The following is a 21,278-nucleotide window of genomic DNA, read 5'->3' on the forward strand; positions in this document are numbered from 1 at the left end:
GCACTAATAGGACACGATGAGGAGACTGCCACTCCGTTAGCAGAGAGTCTCCAGGATGTAGAAAGGCGGGCATTCTGGTTCCAGTCAGCGTCTCTGGCTCTCACTGTGAATATAGAGAGGCCTGGTGTGTTGTTTTCTACAATGTAGGCCTCATATGAGCTGCTCTCAAAGACAGGCGCGTTATCATTCACATCAGAGATCTGTAAGGTGAGAGTGACGCTGCTGGAGAGGGAGGGCACTCCCTCATCAGAGCAGGTCACTGTTATATTAAACTGAGAAGCTATCTCTCTGTCTAAAGTGACCTCTGTAACTAAAGTGTAAAAGCCATTTAACGTAGATAGTATTTTGAAGGGAATGCTACCATCTATATTACACTCTACCTCTCCATTATTCTCTGAATCTGGATCATTTACACTTAACATAGCTATAACAGTGTTAGGAGGTGAGTCCTCTAATACGGACTCTGATTTAGAAAGCATGGTAATGAAGGGATTATTATCATTTATATCAATAACATCTACTATAACTTTTGTGGAATCAGAGAGTCCTCCGCTGTCTACAACCTCAACATCCATTTCATATATTTTCGCCTTTTCATAATCAATGTTTCCGATTAGGACAATTTCTCCTGTTTTTGAATCCATTTTAAATAGTTCAGATAAAATGCGTTCACTAGTAGATATCAAATATGACACTTCTCTGTTTGAGCCGATGTCTTTATCAGATGCACTAACAGTCGTTACGCTGGTGCCTTTGGTCAAACAGAGAAGTGTCATATTTGATATCTACTAGTGAACGCATTTTATCNACAAGCACCTACAAACAAACGTTTATCAGGAACCGTATTACATCTCTTCCGCTCCTTCGCTGCTCGCATCTCCCCTCCGGTACACAGCACCGTAGTGTGGAGTTGCATTAGGTAACGCGAGATACGGCTGATACTTGCGCATTCGTTTCTGTTATGGATCAGTATCAACAGTCCTGCCAGTAACGTTACTATATTATCAATGCTACTTTAGTTATAGCCTGATATATGATAGCTAACTTTACAATGTTGTGATGTGACGTTAGCTAACATTCTGTAGCTAACGCCGGTCACTCACCAAGATAGCTGCCCAGTTCTCCACTGGTTCTCCTCACACCACAGCTCAATTTCTCTCCGATGGCCGTTATTTCTTCTAATCCTTGGCTGCTCCTGGTCTCTTGGACGCCTAGCAGGCTCATAATTATAAGGTTGTGGTCCCTCATATGCATTCGAATATTCATGTTCAACTTCTTCTGTGTCTTCTGTGTCGAAACTAGCATTGGGATCCATGTTTATTAATACGTTACACCTGCCGCTCTCCCCCTTGTGTCCCCCGTGTTACGTCATACGCGGGAGGTCACGTGCCGAGGGTTTTTTATGTGGAAGTGAACATTTCTTACAAAAACGACGCCAGATGTCACTGTAGTGTATATTTCTGTATATTTTTTTGAAAACTAGTGTATTCATCATTTTCCTACACATTTATTCACAGGTGTCTTTAACCTGGAAGTTGCTCTTTAAAGAACGCTGGTGGCATGGACTAAGTGTGCAGGCGTTACCTTTTACCAAATGTTTCTGATAGCCTTGAACCTAAAGTCCTTTGCGTACAATTGCTCTCCTTCGACTCAACTCCATTACCACAGTGAGAAAGCAGGATGTTCAGAGCTGAACTGTTGCTACCGACCTATCTGAGGACACTGCTGAGCCAGAGCCTTGTCGATCTTCACTCTTGACGTCAGTCCGGACACCTCCCACGGCCGAAAGTCCTGAGCTGTGATCACGTTGACCAGATACTCAAATAATGAATCTCTGCACACACAGATACAGTCATGTTAACACTTACATAGTCATCAGCATGGGAGTAGAGCAGCATTAAAGGCTCGACATAAAGAAAGCAGCACTTACATGTTGTCTCTCATGCATCCTGCCGTGTAGACGGTGGTCTCCCTTGATGATGTCACACTGAAAGTAAACAGGTGACAACACAGATGTATCAATGGGGCTATAAGGTAACACTGGTATTTATTTTTAGACTGTCAGTGTGTGCATGTGCAGAGTACCATCACTGACCTCAGGCTGCCCCCCAGTGCCTCCAAACCACGACAGATCTTGAAGGCAGATGCACCCTTAGTGGTCTAAAACACAACACAAAGTATTTCAACAACTTTTTACAGCATGTGGGTGAAAAACAGGTTAAGATATAACAGTCCAATGGCTGAGATACTGCTTATCAAAGTACATTTACTCAGGTGAAGTACACAGTAAGCAGCTACAGAACACACAATCACAAGTTACCAGGTTTGCTGCCAGTCGCAGCACATGAGAGACGCCCTGGTTCTCCACAGTCTCATAGCGACTCCCAGCTTTCACAAACACACCGACACTGGACAGCGGGGAGTTGCTCTCCAGCGATGCTATCACCAGACCGTTGGGAAGTTTAGACACCTGAAGCAGCAACAACAATTGTTACTGCGAACCTAAAAATCAAACAATGTCCAGCGTGATTGTAGGCTGAAACAGATATGGGTATTTATATGTGAGCAGTGCCTACCTGGAAATGTTGGGGAGGGAGAGGTTTAGCTAAGGACGGCAGAGCGAGGGGTTCAGTGAGAGCTGGACTCCTCCTGGCAGCCGCATAGCAGCGTTTCTGTAGGAAGAAGAGACACACGATTTAACACAAGCAAGCATCTTGTTTTCTTTCACTGCTCTTGACTTTTTTTTCAGTTAAAAAGGGGTACAGACTCAACATAAGGATTAAAGAAAAATAAGTTTAACCAACGACTGGCAATCATTTATCCTGTGAAACCTAAAGATGAGTTGTCTTTACTGACAGCATTAGCATTGGAAAGGGACTGTCTGACAGCGAGGTAAAGCTGTCAAAATAAACTAAATATAGCAACAAATTAAACCAGCCTTAAGGTGGCTAAAATATTTTTCGCTTAGGCCCCAGTCCACAGCCCAGGAGCTGGTATGTTTCTAAAAACTGGAGCGATATTTACTGTTAGTAATACACTGACTATGGATAGGATCCCCTATCAGACAATCTGGACTATCCCTTTTGCCCACAAAGAGTAATATGACCTCTAATGTTTCCTTACAGCAGCCGTCACCTATCAACCTCTGATACAAGTACATGAGGGCTTAAGAGATACATTTGTGTTTCCCTGCCCCTCCTCCAAAGTAAATCTGAGGGGTCGGATCATATCACTAACAGGTAAGCAACAGGTTTATGTACTATATGAAGATATTTGTAGTATTATCAAGTTTGATGATTAAACTTGTTTTTTATTACACATTGTCTAAGTCAGGAAAAACATTGTGTTTTTAAGATGTATTTCAAATGCAATATTTGTATTCTGTGTGCATGTTTGCAGACCTTTGATATTCAACATGCCCAATGTAGTTTTTGAGAAACAGCCATTTGTGTACTATAATTAGCCTTTGTGTATGGGACCTCCTCCGTGTTGTTTTATATATAATAAAACATATTTTTAAGTAGTACCATGTGCCCAAAGATCAAATACAGCATGAAAAAGCCTAAAAGACTTGAACAATTGTATTGGGCACAAATAAGTAATGATAGTTTCCACCTCTGGCTTGTCATGCACTGACAGCCTGTCATAAAGCAGAGCTGGTGTGTCAGTGTAATGTTAGGTTGTCCCGAAATAACCCGTGTAACTTTACTAACATTACAGTATAAACACAAATAACATTACACATGTTTCCTGTAAAGTTTAAACAAAGCCTGTGGCCGTAAAATATCTGGTTGTCACTCAGCTATGACCACATTAAGGGGTGTTTTTCGTTTGGAGACACATCAACCAAAATATTTGGGAAAACCTTACCTGGCTTCTGACATGACCTTCAGGTTGCAGGAAGCTAACCAAAAACAAGCTACACAGCTATAAGTATTTAATAAACTGTTTTACTGGAAACGTAACGTTTAACAGGGCTTTCTGTACATGTGACTGACTTCAGGGTGTGATAATGAAACCATGAAAACAAGCCTAACGTTAGATAAACCTGCATTAGCTAGCCACCTAGCAAGCTAACTAGCCAGCAGGCTAACTGGAGCTTAATTCCCCTCTCAAGCAGCTCCAGAATCACAACGAGTTGAACTCCTAACGGTTACACGGCTTATATCAAACTGAGAAAAACGGGACTCACGGGGATATTGTGGAGGGATCGGATTCCTCTCATGACTCCGGTCTCCTTCAACCGGTACAGAAAGACAGATATGGCGGATGGCGTCGTATTACCCAGAATCCACTGTAGCTAGCAGACGATCAAAGATTATATAGGACTTCAAGATAAACTTTTGCAGGAGGTTCAAAGTTACCAAAACTATTATAAACGTAGTTGTGTGGTCGATAAATAAATTGATAGTGTACATACATATATTCATTCTAAGATGTTTTCCCTAATTATGTCTAGTTTAGGAGGGAGTCCCATTACTGCCAAGAAAAATGAGTATGAGATTTTAAATGACGTTAGTGAAGCTTGAACAATAAAAGATAAATTATGAAGTAGCCTTTCATATATCAGGGCTTCAAATTGAGTCAAAATAAAATGCAATAAATAAAAACAATACGTAGCTTGGTCTAATATCTCTTTACTTTAGTGGACATTTTCCACTGGCTTTGCTTAAATATACACATATGCAAAACGTTTTAAGTTGTTTAAGGCCGTTTCTGAAATAACAAAATAAAATTGCACTCTGAATAAATAATTTAAACTATTTATTAGAACCCACTCCATTAAAAGTCACTACGACACACATTACAAAAATAGAAACATATTACAGGTAGTAAAGACCATCATTCAGAACTTACAAAGCATTACTTACAAAAACACAGCTCACGTATAGACAACTTTTTCACGGGTGACCTTAAGAAATATTCACAGAAAGATTATTTGGCCCATAGAGAATCTTTTGTGAAATGTTTACATTTTTTTAACTATCTTTCTCACAGCTAATCACACCCCAATAAATACATCACATCGTTATAACAGTACAAAAATACACTATGTTGGCTTTTCACAGATTTGAGGTGTTCGGCCATCAAAACAGTACCGTAAACATACATCATACAGAGAGCCAGATCAGACTGCTGACTCGATCGTCAATCAGTAACTTAATATCCGTGGACCATATGTCTTTTGTCATCAAGGCAAAAATGGGACACAATTGTGACTCATTCCACAAGCAGACGTCGATCAAAACCGACTACTCTTTGCCGCCGGTAACAGCTCAATCAGCGCCGTGCCAGATCCCGGCATCCCATCTCAGTCAGCTGCTCTCCACAGCTCTGAGCTTTGTAGGGCACTGTCCCCTAATGAGGGTGCAATGAACAACCACGAAAGATTCAGACACTGTCGCTCAAATGTCGTTTGGCGTCCCGGGTAAGCAGCACATGTGGATGTCCTTCCTGAGCTGGAGAGACACACAGCTGAGCCAGCTGCGACTGGTGGGCATCTCCCCGACGATCTCCCACGCGTCCGTCTCATCACAGTACCTCTCGATCGTGTCGTGATATCTGCATGTACAGGGGAAGGAGCATTAGGAGTAGGAAGGCTGTAAATGTCTTTTGGTTTTAATGCAAGAAAAAAAAGCCACTTCACATTCCTCTTTAAATTCCAACTGCATAAGAGCAGTTCATTGCTTTTTATAAATAAATACAATATCTTACTGGGATTATTGCGGCTGATATTGTGATACGCCTCATGATAATGGAAGAAAATAATAATTTTTGCATCATTATTATTATTTCATTTATACATTTTAAATGATCGTGCTGTAATGTTTTTCATGAGGATCTTCTTAAAAACAGAGTTTAAAAAACTAATTAATGGAATTTTTCACATATTTGCCTTCCTCGGATTTGAATATTGCAATAGTCCATCTTGTGATGGTGATAACATTCAATTATCATCAACTGTTAAGCCCTAATTTATTGTCAAGTCCTGGACTCATGCAGAAGTTCCTGCTGGGATCAGATGACATTAAATTGCAGGGCTCAACGCTAACTTTTAAAAGTGGTTGCCAGGCTGGCAACCAGGCATCAGCTTTTGGTTGCCAAAACTGAAAATACAGTTGCCATTTTTTGTCACCTATTTTAAATAATTAAGATACTATACAGTTATACATCAACTTAATAATGAACATGTGACACAAAATAGTGTTCAAATGCTTTACAATAAGTAATTAACACAATTATTTGAAACCTAAGTGGTAGGAAACTTGTCCACCCCTCAATTGCTGGTATACTAAATACCAGTAGTGCAGCTGTTGTCATGTTCTTCACAGATCCCTCACAAATGAATTGAGCAAGTCAATAGTTTCATCATCCGTTGTCTCCCTTTCAAATGTGGGTTTTCTTGACCTTTGTGCTGACCCCCACCATAGATCCATTGGTCCTTCGGCATTGAAGTCTTGGATTGGCCAGACTAATACATTTATAATGTTAAATACATGAAAACCATTCACAGTTAAGAATTAGATATTAATTAGTAATGCTGTAAATTACCTTTAAATATTGTAACTATATTTAAAATGCGTTACCTTTTTATAGAAGTGATTATATATACGTTTTGCACTTTTATTTTGGTAGTAATAAGATCGGGACTCTTATTTTGAAGGAACTTTTACCGGAAGTGGATGGACAACGAAGCGGAATGTTTCGCCTCCCAAGACTTTACCCATTTCCTCTTTGCTTTTCGTTCGGGTTCATCTTGCGCTTTATCAGTTGAATCACTTTGAACATTCGTTTGAGATGTTGACGGGTTGGCCGAACTTTTTACCCCATAGTCAAACAACTTAATTTGCTTCGCCATTTTTTGTAAAACAAACACACGGTGCACCGCGCACGCGAGTAAACGTACATCGCTGTCTGGCTCCGTAATCACACCAATGCACGTGCAACTTAAGTATCAGGTTCCGACTGGTCACAACAATAATTAAATATCACTCTTAATACAACAGATATTTAACATTTATCTATTTTGGGGTGCACATTTTGCTGTCCTTATTTCTTTATGTTAAAAACTGGTTGCCACGGATGGCAACCAAAGGCCAAGAAGTGGTTGACATGTTTTCTGAATGGTTGCCAATGGCAACCTGGCAACCGTTACTGTTGAGCCCTGCATTGACAAGCAACTTTTCAAAATGTTCCAGATGAGCCCCTCACCTGTCCCAGCCCTCTTCTCCTCCCAGGACGTAAATCTTTCCATCCACCACTGCCGCCCCGGGCCGGTACCGTCGTTCTTTCATTGGAGCGCACATGGTCCACTTGTTGGTCTTTGGATTGTAACACTCCACCTTATCTGTGTTCTCTGTTGAGGCGTGCCATCCTCCTGTGAGAATAAACAAGAGATCGTCATGATCTTGTTTGATTTCAATGTATATAAAAAGGTCTTGCTGTGTTTTTGTCGGGTGCTATAAAAGAAGATTGTAACTTTTGTAAATTAGTGCCCATTTCTGATTGTTTAAACGTTACAGCCAAACAAAAATATGTAACCTGACAAAAAAGAGAAAAAATAATCTGGGCTGAAAATGTCTTGCCACCACTGTTAGCAGTAATGATTTAAATAAATTATCTAAATATAAATGTAAATTATTCAAGCTCATATTTCATTACCACATACTTTGTACTTTGCTTAGTGCCGAGAGTCATCTCCCTCATGATGTTTTAGTTTCTAAAAAATATATCATTTTATAGTACATCAGATGTAAACAGCGGCCAACATAGGAATTACATGTTAGTGTGTCGAAATAACTTCTTATTGCGCACATTTATCCAAAAACTTGCTTTGTATTTTATCAACATTTTATTTTGTATTAAATGTTGCACTCTCACTAAATAATGCTCTGAGGCACAATGGTGGGGAATAGCTGCTGTAAAGAGAGTTACATACCTATAACATAAATCTTTCCTTTGAGTGTGCAAGCAGCTGAACCGGAGCGGGCGATCTGCATGGAGGCAACCTCGGTCCACATCGAGCGTTTAGGGTTGTACACCTGAGCGAAGTCTGTGCCGTCACCATCCTCTAGAACGGCTCCACCTACCAGGACAGGTTGACACAAGCATAATAAGTGGTAAAACAGCAAATATTTTAGTCAGAAAGCACAACCTCAGGAAAAACGTTCACATGTGTAGCCTGTGTTTCCTACCAGTAACGTAGAGCAGTCCGTCCAGTGCCACCACAGCGGGGCTTGTGACGGCCATCTTCACTGACTCTGTGAACTGCCAGGAGTTGGTGTGAGGGTTGTAGCACTCCACAGAGTCCATGCGGGACCCCCCCTCCCACCCCCCCACTGCATACACAAAGCCATCCAGCATCACCAGGCCTGAGGGCAAGATTAACCAAATCAGTAAACTGATTTTATCTAAACATAACAGATATTTACCCCCACATGTTAGAGTTAACTTAGCTAAGAGCTTCGATGTGTCCTGGCTCAGCAACGGAAACAAAATGTATGTGTGTAGTCTGTTTCTACACGGTAAAAAGCAATTATTATCTTTTAGGGTTGGGTTCCGAACTCTATCGACTGTGTTACATATCTATTCAAATGGGGCCAACTTTTAGTGCCTTGGAGGCAGAGTATATGATCTGCAGCCATACCGCACCTCAGTGTCGTGTTTAATGTGCTGGCAGAGGAAAAGAGAAGGAGGTGTAGATTGTTCACAGAGAGTCTAGGTAACAGCATCCCACAGTGGTTCCAAGTCTGGTAACATTTTCCATACTCGACATACACACTCAATACAACACTTGTACACAAAATGCAAAGCTGGCGTTCTCACGTTATACACAGGTGATAGAGTGACAGGCTGAAAGTAGTGGTGAGATTTGAGAGGAAGATAGGGAAGGGGGAAGGGGTTTACTTTGTGTGATGTATTTAGAAGTTTGGAACTGAAATGAAATTCTTAAATAAAGAGACAGTAAAAGAGCCACAAAAGGAGCCATTGGTTAATAGTTCAAATATGAACGTTACCCTATTCTACTCTTTCAACTAAAACTTGGCTATAATCAAAGATTATTAGCCAACAGACAGATTTATGACATCTTATCAGATAGATTGCACATCTTCCGGCGCAGACTGAAAACTCATCTCTTTCGACTCCACTTTGAGCGATAGAATTACTAACAAAGAACTGCTAACAAAGCACTTATATACTAATAAAGGGCTGGCTTATCTAAAGCCAGTTGAGTAACACTTGAAATATTTGTTTCTATGAAACCTGATTTACTTATATGATTCTGTTTTCTTCAAGGTTGTATCTTCCTGTTCGAATGTACTTATTGTAAGTCGCTTTGGATAAAAGCATCAGCTAAATGCAATGTAATGTTATAAATGAGTTTAAATCACTGAAAGGCCTTATCAGGTCCTATGTGTTGTTGTAGTGAGAGTGCCTCACCTAACTCAGAGCGAGCAACATTCATGGGAGCCATCTCCATCCAGGAGTCGAAGCAGGGGTCGTAGCGCCACATCTCCCTGCTGGCTGAGCCGTCAGGAAACTCTCCTCCTGCCAAATACAGAGTGGAGTCTGCAGAGGAGGAGCGGAGGAAAAAGACGTGTCACTTAGCTGCTGCTCATTTCAGAGAGAGGGGGACACAATATGGAGTTTTGAATTGATCTCACCGGACACGACCAGCCCGTGTTTGCTCACAGCGAAGGGCAGGCAGGCCAGATTCTTCCAATGATTGGTCAGAGGATCGAAGCTCTCCACGCTGCGCAGCACCAGCTTGTCGTCCTCCCCGCCAACTGTCACTATGACTTCAGCTGTCCCTGTTGCCGTGGTAACAGTAGTAGAAGAACAGAGAGACGTGAGCCGAGGCACGCTTGCCTTTGGATAGATATTCATCTAATCCCTGTAGGATACAATGTGGTCGTATACGGGGCTGTGACTGTTGTTGGGATTATTTTAAATCATACAATATCTTAATCCGTTTGGTCAATTCTTTTTTGGTCCATAGACTGCCTCACAATTTCTACAATTTCTGTGCAAATTGACAGATCTAAATGTTTAGTTTTTTTTATGATGCCGCCAAACCCAAACATATTTGGTTTAATTAAATCCAGCAAATATTTACTTTTGAGAAGCTGGAACCTATGAATTTGTGGCATTTTTGCTTTAAACATGACTATTAAATCAATGATTACAATAGTTGCTGATAAACCTTGATTGACTGATCGATCAATCCACTAATCATGTCAGATGTAGAAGTTTGTGAGCACCTAACAGAGAGAATTTCTGAAACCAGATGCAAAAGCTGTCAAATATCCCATAGTAATCCCACAATGGTCCAGCCGTGCTGGACCATTTTCTGGAATTGCAGATGAGTCGATAAGATTCAAAGTATGTCACAGTCACTTATATGATCTGTGATATTTTTTCAGGAATAGCTATAGAAAGTGAACGTGTGTACCTGTGGACCTGCGCGGCCTCGCTCGGGGACAGTAGAGCTCTCCGCGGCGGTCTTTCAGCAGCAGGTAGTCCTTGGCCTCGGAGATGAGCTTCTGGCAGGCCTGGTTCTCCTTCACCACATCCAGAGACTCGATCACATCGTGGAGGTAGTATGGGCTGATGAGAGACAGGCGGATGTGTTCGAGGACCTTTGAGGAAGGATTAGAAAAAGAACTCTAAGGAACTGCCACTGTGACGGTTATCACTGCTGGTTGGAAAGTCACAGGAGTTAAAAATGAAGCCAGGAACTCTTTAGCTAAGCACACTCACCGGATAAGATGTTAGAAAATTATTAGTCTGGTACAGTACATAACCCCTCATGACAGCACGAACAGTTTAATTTATACTTTTAGAGACATAGCTCAGCTTGAGCACTCCTCACAGGTTTCCTTTGATGGTTTCTTTCGACCTTCTGTAGAATGTAATGTTTGGAAATTATTAAGTATATCTGTTTTCATCTCCAGCATGGTAAAACAAAGAGTGCAAAATACGTCAAAGGAAAAGAAGGCAACAATGACAGCAGACAGCGTTCTCCAGAGGTGGCATGTCATCCTTCATTTATGAATGTCTTAAAGACTAACAGCTGCTCAGCACTGTGACTCACCAAATAAAGAGATGCCTACTGCTCAATATATACATGAACAATAAAACATTATACAGGCATTCCTCTATCGGAGATTGTGTAAACTAACCTTTTCAAAGCTCTGTTTTCGAGTGGCACATTTGTTCAACCAGGACATGGCGGCCTCAAACACCAGCTCCTCTTTAGGCACATTGAGATAATCACTGGCGATTATTTCTGTCAGTTTGTCCACACACAGAGACAGGAACTCCTCCTAGTGGGAAAAAAACGACACATGAAACTGTGAAAAAAATAAATCTTAACCCGTTTTGTATTAGGACAAAATATCAATGGATTTAACTAACAATCATTTTCTCCATTAAATCATGTAAACTTGTTATCTATACAATTAGTGAAGAAATGTCCCTCGCAATTTCTTAGTCTGTAACTTTGCCTCTTGATTGCTTGTTAAGTCTGCCAATAAATGCAAAACCTAAAGAATATCAAATTCCCAATAAGCAGTAGAATTTTATACATGTATTTTAATTCCAGTTGAGGATTTTTTTTACATAGTTGCTGGTGCTCAATTTAATAGGCTCTCTCTCCTCCCTCTCCCCACTGAACTATAACTCCCCGTGCACACTCAAATCCAGCACCAGACACTTTTATTTACGCTGCTATGGACAATCTTGCAATAAATGCACATTCTATGGACAATCTTGCACTAATGTACATTCCCAAAGATATTGATATTGAAATTGAAGTGACTGTTATTTTTTTATCTATTGATTGTTTTTTATCTTAATGTGTGCATATGTGTAAATGGGTCCGTTGATTGTGTATATAGGATATACATATTTGTATTAGGGCTGTACCCGAATATCCGAATATTCGTTCGTTGGAGAACTATTTCGGTTTCGTTATTTTTTTTAATGTATTGAAATCTCCAATATCAAAGTAAGAGCTTGTGCCTCTTCAGGGAGTGCTAACACTTAACCATAAACGTTATAGTTTACTTTCTCCGTCTTTATATGTAGATATTATTTTTTCTCCATTAATCTCCGTCACGTTGTTTCCATAGCAACAACAACTTCCTGTCAACTGCGCTAACTTTCCTTCAAAATAAAAGCATGTCCATACAAAATAGAAAGCCAAGCCAAATTACCCTTAAGACATACAACTGCAACGAAAGTAACATACACAATGCAATATCCTTTTCAATTTCAAAGAACACAAATTGGGTTGTATATATTAACAAATAACTATAAAACAACAATACTGTAGAATAACAAAAAGAATGCCGTGAATAAACCGAAATACACGCGTCAAAGCGGTTCACTGCCGCGCGGAACGAATATTAGAATATTCGCTGCTGATTACTACTGAATATCCGGAGCCCGAAAAATGGTATTCGGGACAGCCCTAATTTGTATACATATCTGTGTATTGTATAATTGTATTTTTGTATTCGGGATTGTTGGAAACGTCATTTCGATCTCTCCGTCTGTACACACAAACTGAAAGATTGACATTAAAGTTTACTTTGACTTAAGTGAAAAACTATTCAGTAAAGTTAGAACGATACATTTTTTTTTTTTAAGTTTTGAAAGCAATATTTAGTTCAAACCTGATGTTGCCTTCCATGTTAAAGAACACTCCCATTCACTTCCATACATGCTTATTAACTAAACACAGCAAATACCCAAGCCCCAGGTATCAGCATGTAGACTGAAAAGGTTTGATCAGCGTTTCTCACCTGCTGAGAAACGCTGCTGAATTGCTCATGAATGTACTCCATGCTGCGTTTTTCCAACACCTTACAAGAATGGGCCTCGGCGAAGCAGTGAATCCCCACACAGTTCATCTCGTCCATCTGACACTCCATAAAGCGACAACAGGCCTCTCGGACGGCCATCACGTCCAACAGGTTGGCTGCTGCCAGCAGAGCCTGGAACAAATGTTGTTGTTTTTCAGGACAGATTATTTAGAGGAAGGGCGCCAGTGAAGAAGAAAGAATGGCTGGTACTTTACCTGCACATTTGCTTTAGAAATGTAGACCTCTGAGGTGTAGGCGTAGCTCACCAGCATGCCAATCATCTGAGGCTCAACTCCATTAATGGCAACACGTTCCTGTTTGGACTCTATCAGGTCAGTGGAAAACATTGCCTGGAGAGATGGAGGAAACACCCAAAAATCCAAACTGTTTACATGAATTTGTAGCGTATGAACATCTGGACTCCTTGAGTTGTTGGTCCAAAGAAATGTGGGAGAACTTGACTATTAACATTGAATGTTTTTTTAGACTAATATTGCCAAAGCTAGATGTATTGAATCATTGTAATGAAACCGTAATCCATGCATTTATATCTTCCAGGCTTGATCATTGCAATGTCCTTTTCTCTGGTCTGTCCAATTCTGATACTAGAACTGTTTAGTTTCAGTAGTCCAACATTATGAAGCTAGAAACGTGACAAAAACTAGAACGTTTTACCATATAACATGTTGGCCTATCCGTAGTGGTTACAAGGCCATGCTACAAGGCCATGGGCTAATAAAGCCATACTGTAAACTGTCACTCTCTTGATGCTGGTCATTCCTTCAGTTGCTTCAGATCTCTGTCGGAAAGGGCTGTCTGACAGCAAGGTAGAGCTGTGAAAATATTTAAATTATAATACATAAACCTTTTTGGGAGGGATTTTTTGTCCACAGCACTACACTGTTATTCTGTAGTACTTCTGTGCTGGTCCTCTTGTCCATCTACTCACATAAGAACCTCATCCAACTACACTTCAAAGAATCCGATCTATCCCATTGACATTGCATTTTTTGTCACTTTTTTTTGTTTACTTGTATGCACTGTATGATGCATCACATTCCATGCAATCTTCGTAATTGTCAAGTGTATTGGGTATCTTCACTTTAACAGAAATTGAGTGATTGATGGAGTGATTGATTGAGTGTGTCACTGCCATGACTGTGGTGACGGAGAGCTGTGTTTACCTGGAAGTAAGAGCTAAAGGAGGCCAGCACAATGCGATGGCAGGGGAACTCCTTGCCTCCGCAGCACAGGGTCACATCACAAAAGGCGTTGTTGAGCCTCAGGCTGTTGAGGCCCTGCAGGACGGTGTTGGGGTGCCTGGCCTCCACAAACAGGTAGTCCTCCTCGCTGCTCACCGAGGCCGGGGGGGCGGCTGCAGCTGTGTCCTCCTGGATCGGGAAGGTGCCGTTTATAGTGGACGGCGAGGGCAACACGGCGTGGACGGCGATTATTTCAGCCATTTCTCACTTTGTAGTGGGGAGACAAACAGACAGCACAGTTGGAACACCTTGACTGTCAATTCACGTTTTAGATAAAACCGACAGTTTAAAGATTAGCCGGTCAACACTTATTTTCAGTAAGTTAATTGCTGTTCAAAATTGCCATGTGTAAAAGTCGCAGGAGAAGCAACACGACGGAGAGAGGACCTGAGATTACCTGTTAGTTAGCGGACTAATTAGGTTTAGCGAATCATAGCCGATATCTCTCTCTAGTGATATGATATCCTTCGTTTCAGCAGAATACATACAAGGCACAGGCAGGGGATATAAAGCATTCAGCAGTTGTAAATTATAATACCTGTTAGACACGATCGTGACCACAACAGTACGAGCCCACCCTCTGCAGTCACACACTACCGTCAAACGGTAACGACAGGGCTTTAAAACCTCTCCCCGGAAGTCCTGCCCCACAGCACAAGAGCAATCACCCCCAAGTACTTCCGGCTTTGTGTAAATTCCCAAGCCGAGAAAAAAGTGTAATGTTTGCACCAAAGTCTTTAATGCATTTGTTTTACTATTATATGCCATACGTTACTTTAAGACTAGAAGGATCATCTTACATTGTGTAAAACTAGTCATAATATCAAAACTGAGTGTATAAATGAAAACATTAAATTATTCAAAACCTTTTTTATTATCCAGACTTGTAGTAGATTCCACATAGGCCTCTATATACATGCAGCATGTTTAAAGAATAAGACACCGAAACTAATAAACACAAAATAAGTAATACAAACTGTTTTTTATTTTTTATTAATTATGCATTTTGCTTTACCTTATATTAGTTGTTTATACATCAAGCACACATGGAACAATGCAAGGAATTATTTAGAGTCCAATAACTATATTTTTTACCCAACATACTGTGTTCGCTGGCTATTTGGTTGCTAAGTGGGTTCATCAGATCTTTTTTTTCAAAAAATAATTCCCTGGATCATTGACTTCCTGTTACATCTCTGGTTAACTTCTCAAGTTATCAGGTTGGGGCATTTTAACTATAGAACAATAAGATCCAAACCTGGTCAGCCCAATTATTTAGGCTCTACACAAACTTTAAAATTAGTCTATTATTTTTCTTTATTTGTATTTTGTTCACTTGCAGTTATGCTCTTTTGGCCACAATATACTGTCATAACATACTTTATTGGGACCAACTTTTTTTGTCCAAAATGGAATGTGAGTCCTCACAATGTGACTGTATGAACAAACCTATGTTCCCAAAACCAGGGAACAAGTAGACACACACAAGCAAATCTATGTATATATTTACCCATCACTAATTAGGAGACATTGTTTATTATATTTGATTTATTTGACAATTATATTTTCAAGTCAAAAGTAAAAACAACATAAAACAGCACATCGTCCAACGATTGTCATTTGTGGAAATAAACGATTCACGAGAAACATCTGTGTATTTGTATTACAATTTTCTTGTCTTGCTCAACCAAATGTATCAATGCTTTTCTTGATATTGTAGGTAAGTACAGTAAAATTCAGTTTCGAGGAAAACATTTTCTTGTATTTGGAAAATCAAACTTTTGTCTCTATTTACAAAAAAACACTCTCTTTAAGCCTTAAATAGGATTATAATGTACTGTTCATGTGTTGTTTGAGATTACAAGCAGCTGTCTGTCATGATGCCTGGACTCTCCAGTGCTTTCTTTCTGCGAGCAACAGCTTCCAGGATCTTCTTCCTGGGACCCAGCTGGATGCGGATGCCTTTCAGATCTTCATCAGAGCAAAGCATCAGCGCCTCCAGGTCTAGGTGCTCTCTGCTGAATGCAGGGGCAAACTCTGGCAAAGAGATGGCAGACAAGAATCCATCCAAAGGAGAAGTCTCCTCATCTTCATTATCATCCAGTCCCAGGTCTTCCTGATCCCAGGGCAGATCAGCATCAATTCCATCAAATCCAGCAGCATCTTCCTCTGCATCAAACATCTCGTTCTGAACGAGGTAGCCCAAACTTTCATTGTTCCCACTGGGGATGTCTTCTGAATCAAGTCCCATCTTCTTCATGAAAATCAGACCGCCAAGGCCAGGCCGGTTGAAGATGGACTGTTTGATTTCGCCTGGTTCATCGTCAGAATAATCGTCAAAGCCTTCCTTGTCTAGCATGCTCTCATCCTGCTCGTTGAAGACATCCAGAAACTCTGGCTGATCAGTCGCTGCACTATCCTGTTTCAGGAAAATTACGTTCCCATCCCCTCCTGTTCTCTGCAGCGTGCCTTTATCTTTTTTACCGAGCTTCTTCTGGAGTGTGCCTTTAACCCTGGCTGTGAGGGACCCGGATTTATCCGCAGAAATCAGCTTGGAGAACTGCTCGTTGATGCCGGACATGGTGCCACCCTCTGAGAACGCTGATGCCATGCTGGCCTCTGAGACAGATCCAGTATTATCCGCTCTATGTTGCATTTTATCCATCTTGCTCTGGTGTTTCTTCTTCACCTTCTCGCAGAGTTTTATACGTTTCTCTGCTTCTTTGATGGCCTCTTTCTTTAGATTGACAACCTTCTTTGGATTTTGGTTGGTCTGCTGCGATGAAGCAGCATCTAGGAAGCGCACGCAGTCCATGCGGTCGCGAGAAGCAGCAACGTCCATAGCTGTGTGGGATTCATTGTCCAGTGCAAAAAGGTTAACACCGAAGTTGACGAGAAAGCTAAGGATGTGCATGTGGCCATTAGCAGCAGCGTGGTGCAGAGGTGTATTTCCCCAGATGTCACTCTTGTTGGGGTCTCCTCTGTTTGAAACAAAAACATATTTATTTTAAAGTAATGATCTGCAACTCTTGTATGGGTTGGACTAGAAAGAGATATACATAGGATATCAGTGACATTTAGAGGAGCTGGTAAGTAGATTTTGGACAGAGCAAGGCTAGCTTAAAAAAAATATTTGTACAGTCTTTGGACACTAAGCTAAGTTAGCTAAGAAGCTCCAGCTACAGGTGTCAGACAATCTTCTAATTTGACTCTTAGCAAGAGAGCAAATATGAATATCCTAACCCTTTACATTTAAGGTTAGAATTAACGTCTTTCATGTCAAACAAAAACTGATGACATATAACTTCATAATACCAAACACAGCTAAGTGAATTGGTAAACTATTAAGAATTAAAGTCCTCTTGCGCTGTGCCTCATTGTCACAGCCATAAAAGTCTTTATTGCTGTATTCCTGCAATACAGTGTCGTAAAAACCAATGACCAAAGCAGAAGAGCTTTAATTATTTCTTTCCACGTAGCAGGGTGAGGTGCGTGTTACGCCCTACTGAATAGGCTGTCGCAGAATCATATTTTTTTCAGTAAGAATGCTGTTCTAGATTGAAGCCTCTGTTTTGTTAGGTTGAACAAATGATTCGGGGGGTTGTGGTTACAGATAAAGGGCTCTTTTGTTTCACAGGAGGTTTTTGGTTGATTAAACATTTGGCTCAGCTCATGGGAGTGGAATTAAGTTTTAGCTTGTTATATTGTCTTCAGAGACATGTTTAAAACCAACACATGAAGAAAAAACATAGATGCAGTCCTAAATAACTGATTAGCTGTATACAATTACATATTATTGTAAGTTTATTGGACAACATGCTACAATGTGGTCACTGAACATTGACTGTATCTTAGTTTAGTTATAATGTGCATAATACATCAAGCATTTCTGCAGAAATTGCTTTAAAATGTATGGTTCTCTAAAAATGTAACAATTCAGCCAATTTACCAAGCCTTTTCATTAACCATAAATTAGATTAAGCTGGCTATATATGCAAAATTACTCCTAGATGATAGAGAAGAGTGCATCCTGCTTACTCTCGGCTGCATATGAGCTGAAGAACATCGACATGTCCGTGGAAAGCAGCCAGTAAAGTGGGAGTCATGCCATCCTCATCCGTAGAGTTCAAGTCCTTCCTCGTGGCCTCCTTCAAGAGGTCCAAGTATCCATCAATCGCTGCTTTGTGGTACCTAGACATCTCTTCACAAGAACAGAAACGTCTCTTTTTTCACTTTCCCCCCACTCTCCTGTCAGATGCACACACTGACTGAACTGCACACACCGAGCAAACAAAGTGCTCACTGGGCGTCAACGAATCAGCAGATCAGAGCCATAAAAGAAAAACAAAGTCCAGTTCACTGCTGTCAGGCACATAATGTTATGCTGCTTGAGATCATCATTAAGGTGTGTTTAAGATGCATTGTACAGTGTGGTCACAGCAAAGATTTCCAGTATGGCCTAATCATTTTCTTATCTAAAGAAAAACTGTTCGTACAGTGATCATCCCACAAACATAGTTTATAATAATATAACTTCCACAACTTAACTTAACCATTTTTTTTATACTGAAGTACAATTTTATATGGAAGACTTTTTGATTATAACACCATACTTGATAATTTTTTACATTACATTTAGATTTTTTTTATCATTTTCATTGTGTGGTTATCTCTTAAAACCGTAAACATGTCATTCATATTTAAACCAAAGTAAAAGTACAGAAGTTTCAATTGAATATTCCCATTGTATGGATCTTTATAGCCAGTGGCGGCGCCAGGGTATGGCTGGGGTAAGCTACAGCCATACCAAGAAATGGCTTAGCCCCACCTTAGCCCCACCTAAGTAAGTAAGCAAAATAAAGTCCGCCAACTCGCGCGGAATAAATTGCACAGACAGCAGCTGTAAGATTGATTTCAGTAGCCACTTGTCTGGAAATACCGAAGACTAGAAACGGTTTTGAAAACTTTTGTCACGTAGTGATCGTTTTCTCAATAGAACATCTTTGATAATGTCTTCTGGCCAATCAGAATCAAGATAACGGCGTGGTGTTGTTGCAGGAAGTCCCGACGGAGAATACTTTTGCTGTAGTACATCTCTATATACATTACGTGTTGATATAAATCAACACGTAATTGATAGTTTAATTTGATGATTGATAGGTGTGTGGGCTGTCTTTAATTTTGACACACAGAACAATGGGGGCTATCCACCATTATCCACATTGTAAAGTAATTCACACAGCCTCTTCCCTCTTCTCTCTGTGAGGAGCAGCAGGTTCAGCTTTCAGAACAAAGTAACAAAAAACTAAAATGGCATTCATTTTTTTAAATATGTCGTGTAGTAATATATATATTTTTTTTTCTTCAAAAGGGAGCACCAAAATAAGTATTTTATGTTAGTACTTCAAAAAATCTCCTGGGGCAGAATCCCCCCAGACCCCCGCAGGGGTTGGGTTTTCAGCATGTCAACTCTTTCACTTGTGGGGAAATTGCAGGATTGGCTCCTGGTCGTCCTTTTTATTTACTACAAGACAAATGTGCCTTTTTATTTCATACAGTTCAATTTGGATTGAGACGGGGAAATAAGCTAAGTCTCACGCGTGGCGTTTCACTGTCAAGGAGGGCGTGTATGTAATTACATTGCAAATACTGATTTGAGCCCCACGACTGTATGGGTTAGCCCTTCCATAACCCAACAAAAATACTATGGAGCCGCCACTGAATCAGTTTAACTGCATTTGTTTCATATCACTTGTTGTAATTTGTATTTTCAACTCAGAGGGTCGCTATTGGCAAGCTTGTTGTGAATTAGAGCTTATATTTTCTGTCTGTCCTGCCCATTCGTGTATATACGGGATCATAACCGGAGAAAGACGGAGCAAACAGTCTGCGCTTATATGGAGCCCTGAGAGGATTTACATTTCTGGATGCTTTGTTTTTCCTACTAAAGTTGGAGTGTGGACGGTTTTTCTTGATTTCTACTTTGGCATTGACTGAATTGGGATGTATTTGTTTTAACGGTGCAGGAAACGATTCCAGGCAGAACAATGAGACGGCGAGTACTGTTGTTTTTCTCGCTGCTATGCCTCAGCTACGTGATCGGGCAGGTCAGTTATTCCATCCCCGAAGAAATGTCGAAAGGCTCTGTCGTTGGAAACATCGCCCAGGATTTAGGTTTAGATCTTAAAAGGCTGAAATCCGGTAAAGCCCGTGTCTATACAGGAGGCAGCGTAGAATACATCGGGCTGAATAAAGAAAGGGGAGTCCTTCTCATTCAGGAGAGAATAGACAGAGAGGCTTTGTGCGGAGAGACGACGCCTTGTGCTTTACATTTCCAGTTAATTCTGGAAAATCCAATGGAAATGTTTCGTGTAACAGTGGAGATCACCGACATAAATGATAATACCCCCAGTTTTACAAATGCAGAAAAACGATTTGAAATCAGTGAGTCTGCTGTCATAGGATCGAAATTTGTATTAGAAAAAGCAGTTGATTCTGACATCGGGATAAATGGCTTACAGCGATACTCACTTACTCCTACTGATAACTTTGTATTAAAACCTGGAATTCAGGCAGGGGGAAGTAAAAAGGTCGAGATGGTTTTACAGAAGCCTCTAGATAGAGAAAAGCAGGAATACATTTCACTTTTGTTAACCGCTATAGATGGAGGAGAGCCGCAGTTGTCAGGGACAATGCAGATATTTGTAAATGTATTAGATGTGAATGACAACGCACCTACATTCGCTAAGCCGCTGTATAGAGCAAAAATACAAGAACATTCTCCCAAAGGCACCAGCGTAACGACTGTTAGTGCATCTGATAAAGACATTGGTGTGAATGGAGAAATATCATATCTTATATCCACGAACAAACGTGTTTTATCTGAACTTTTTAAGATAAATATAAAAACCGGTGAAATTATCCTTATCGGTGACTTAGATTATGAAAAGGCGAAGATGTATCAAATGGATATTGAAGTTGTAGACAGCGGAGGACTCTCTGATTCCACGAAAGTTGTTGTAGATGTTATTGATATAAATGATAATAGTCCTTACATTAACATGCTTTCTAAATCCGAGACTGTGTTAGAGGACTCACCTCCCAACACTGTTATAGCTATGTTAAGTGTAAATGATCCAGATTCAGA

General features: G+C 40.4%; 4 protein-coding genes across 4 annotated transcripts in view; 1 reads left to right on the plus strand and 3 right to left on the minus strand.

Annotated features, from left to right (window-relative positions):
• kdelr2a (KDEL endoplasmic reticulum protein retention receptor 2a) overlaps positions 1-21,278 on the plus strand; it is a 263,345-nt gene that overhangs the window by 147,956 nt on the left and 94,111 nt on the right. The window lies entirely within an intron of this gene.
• On the minus strand, positions 1,684-4,288 carry LOC104947691 (cytochrome b-c1 complex subunit 2, mitochondrial-like). The gene is made up of 6 exons (XM_010773756.1): positions 4,193-4,288; positions 2,577-2,672; positions 2,321-2,470; positions 2,096-2,160; positions 1,931-1,987; positions 1,684-1,834 (listed from the first exon to the last, which is right to left on the minus strand). Exons 1-6 carry the CDS (start codon positions 4,223-4,225, stop codon positions 1,702-1,704), a joined length of 534 nt encoding a protein of 177 aa, XP_010772058.1. The 5' UTR covers positions 4,226-4,288; the 3' UTR covers positions 1,684-1,701.
• Positions 4,751-14,756, minus strand: LOC104947690 (kelch-like protein diablo). The gene is made up of 12 exons (XM_010773755.1): positions 14,670-14,756; positions 14,054-14,338; positions 13,085-13,219; positions 12,810-13,001; positions 11,184-11,327; positions 10,454-10,640; positions 9,666-9,812; positions 9,442-9,570; positions 8,196-8,372; positions 7,940-8,086; positions 7,213-7,378; positions 4,751-5,562 (listed from the first exon to the last, which is right to left on the minus strand). Exons 2-12 carry the CDS (start codon positions 14,330-14,332, stop codon positions 5,406-5,408), a joined length of 1,860 nt encoding a protein of 619 aa, XP_010772057.1. The 5' UTR covers positions 14,333-14,338; positions 14,670-14,756; the 3' UTR covers positions 4,751-5,405.
• On the minus strand, positions 15,160-18,407 carry anks4b (ankyrin repeat and sterile alpha motif domain containing 4B). The gene is made up of 2 exons (XM_010773754.1): positions 18,170-18,407; positions 15,160-17,112 (listed from the first exon to the last, which is right to left on the minus strand). The coding sequence occupies exons 1-2, from the start codon at positions 18,328-18,330 to the stop codon at positions 15,990-15,992; spliced, it is 1,284 nt and encodes a 427-aa protein (XP_010772056.1). The 5' UTR covers positions 18,331-18,407; the 3' UTR covers positions 15,160-15,989.

Source organism: Notothenia coriiceps, unplaced genomic scaffold (assembly GCF_000735185.1).
Source record: "Notothenia coriiceps isolate Sejong01 unplaced genomic scaffold, NC01 NC01_scaffold00012941, whole genome shotgun sequence".
Taxonomy (NCBI): Eukaryota; Metazoa; Chordata; class Actinopteri; order Perciformes; family Nototheniidae; genus Notothenia; species Notothenia coriiceps.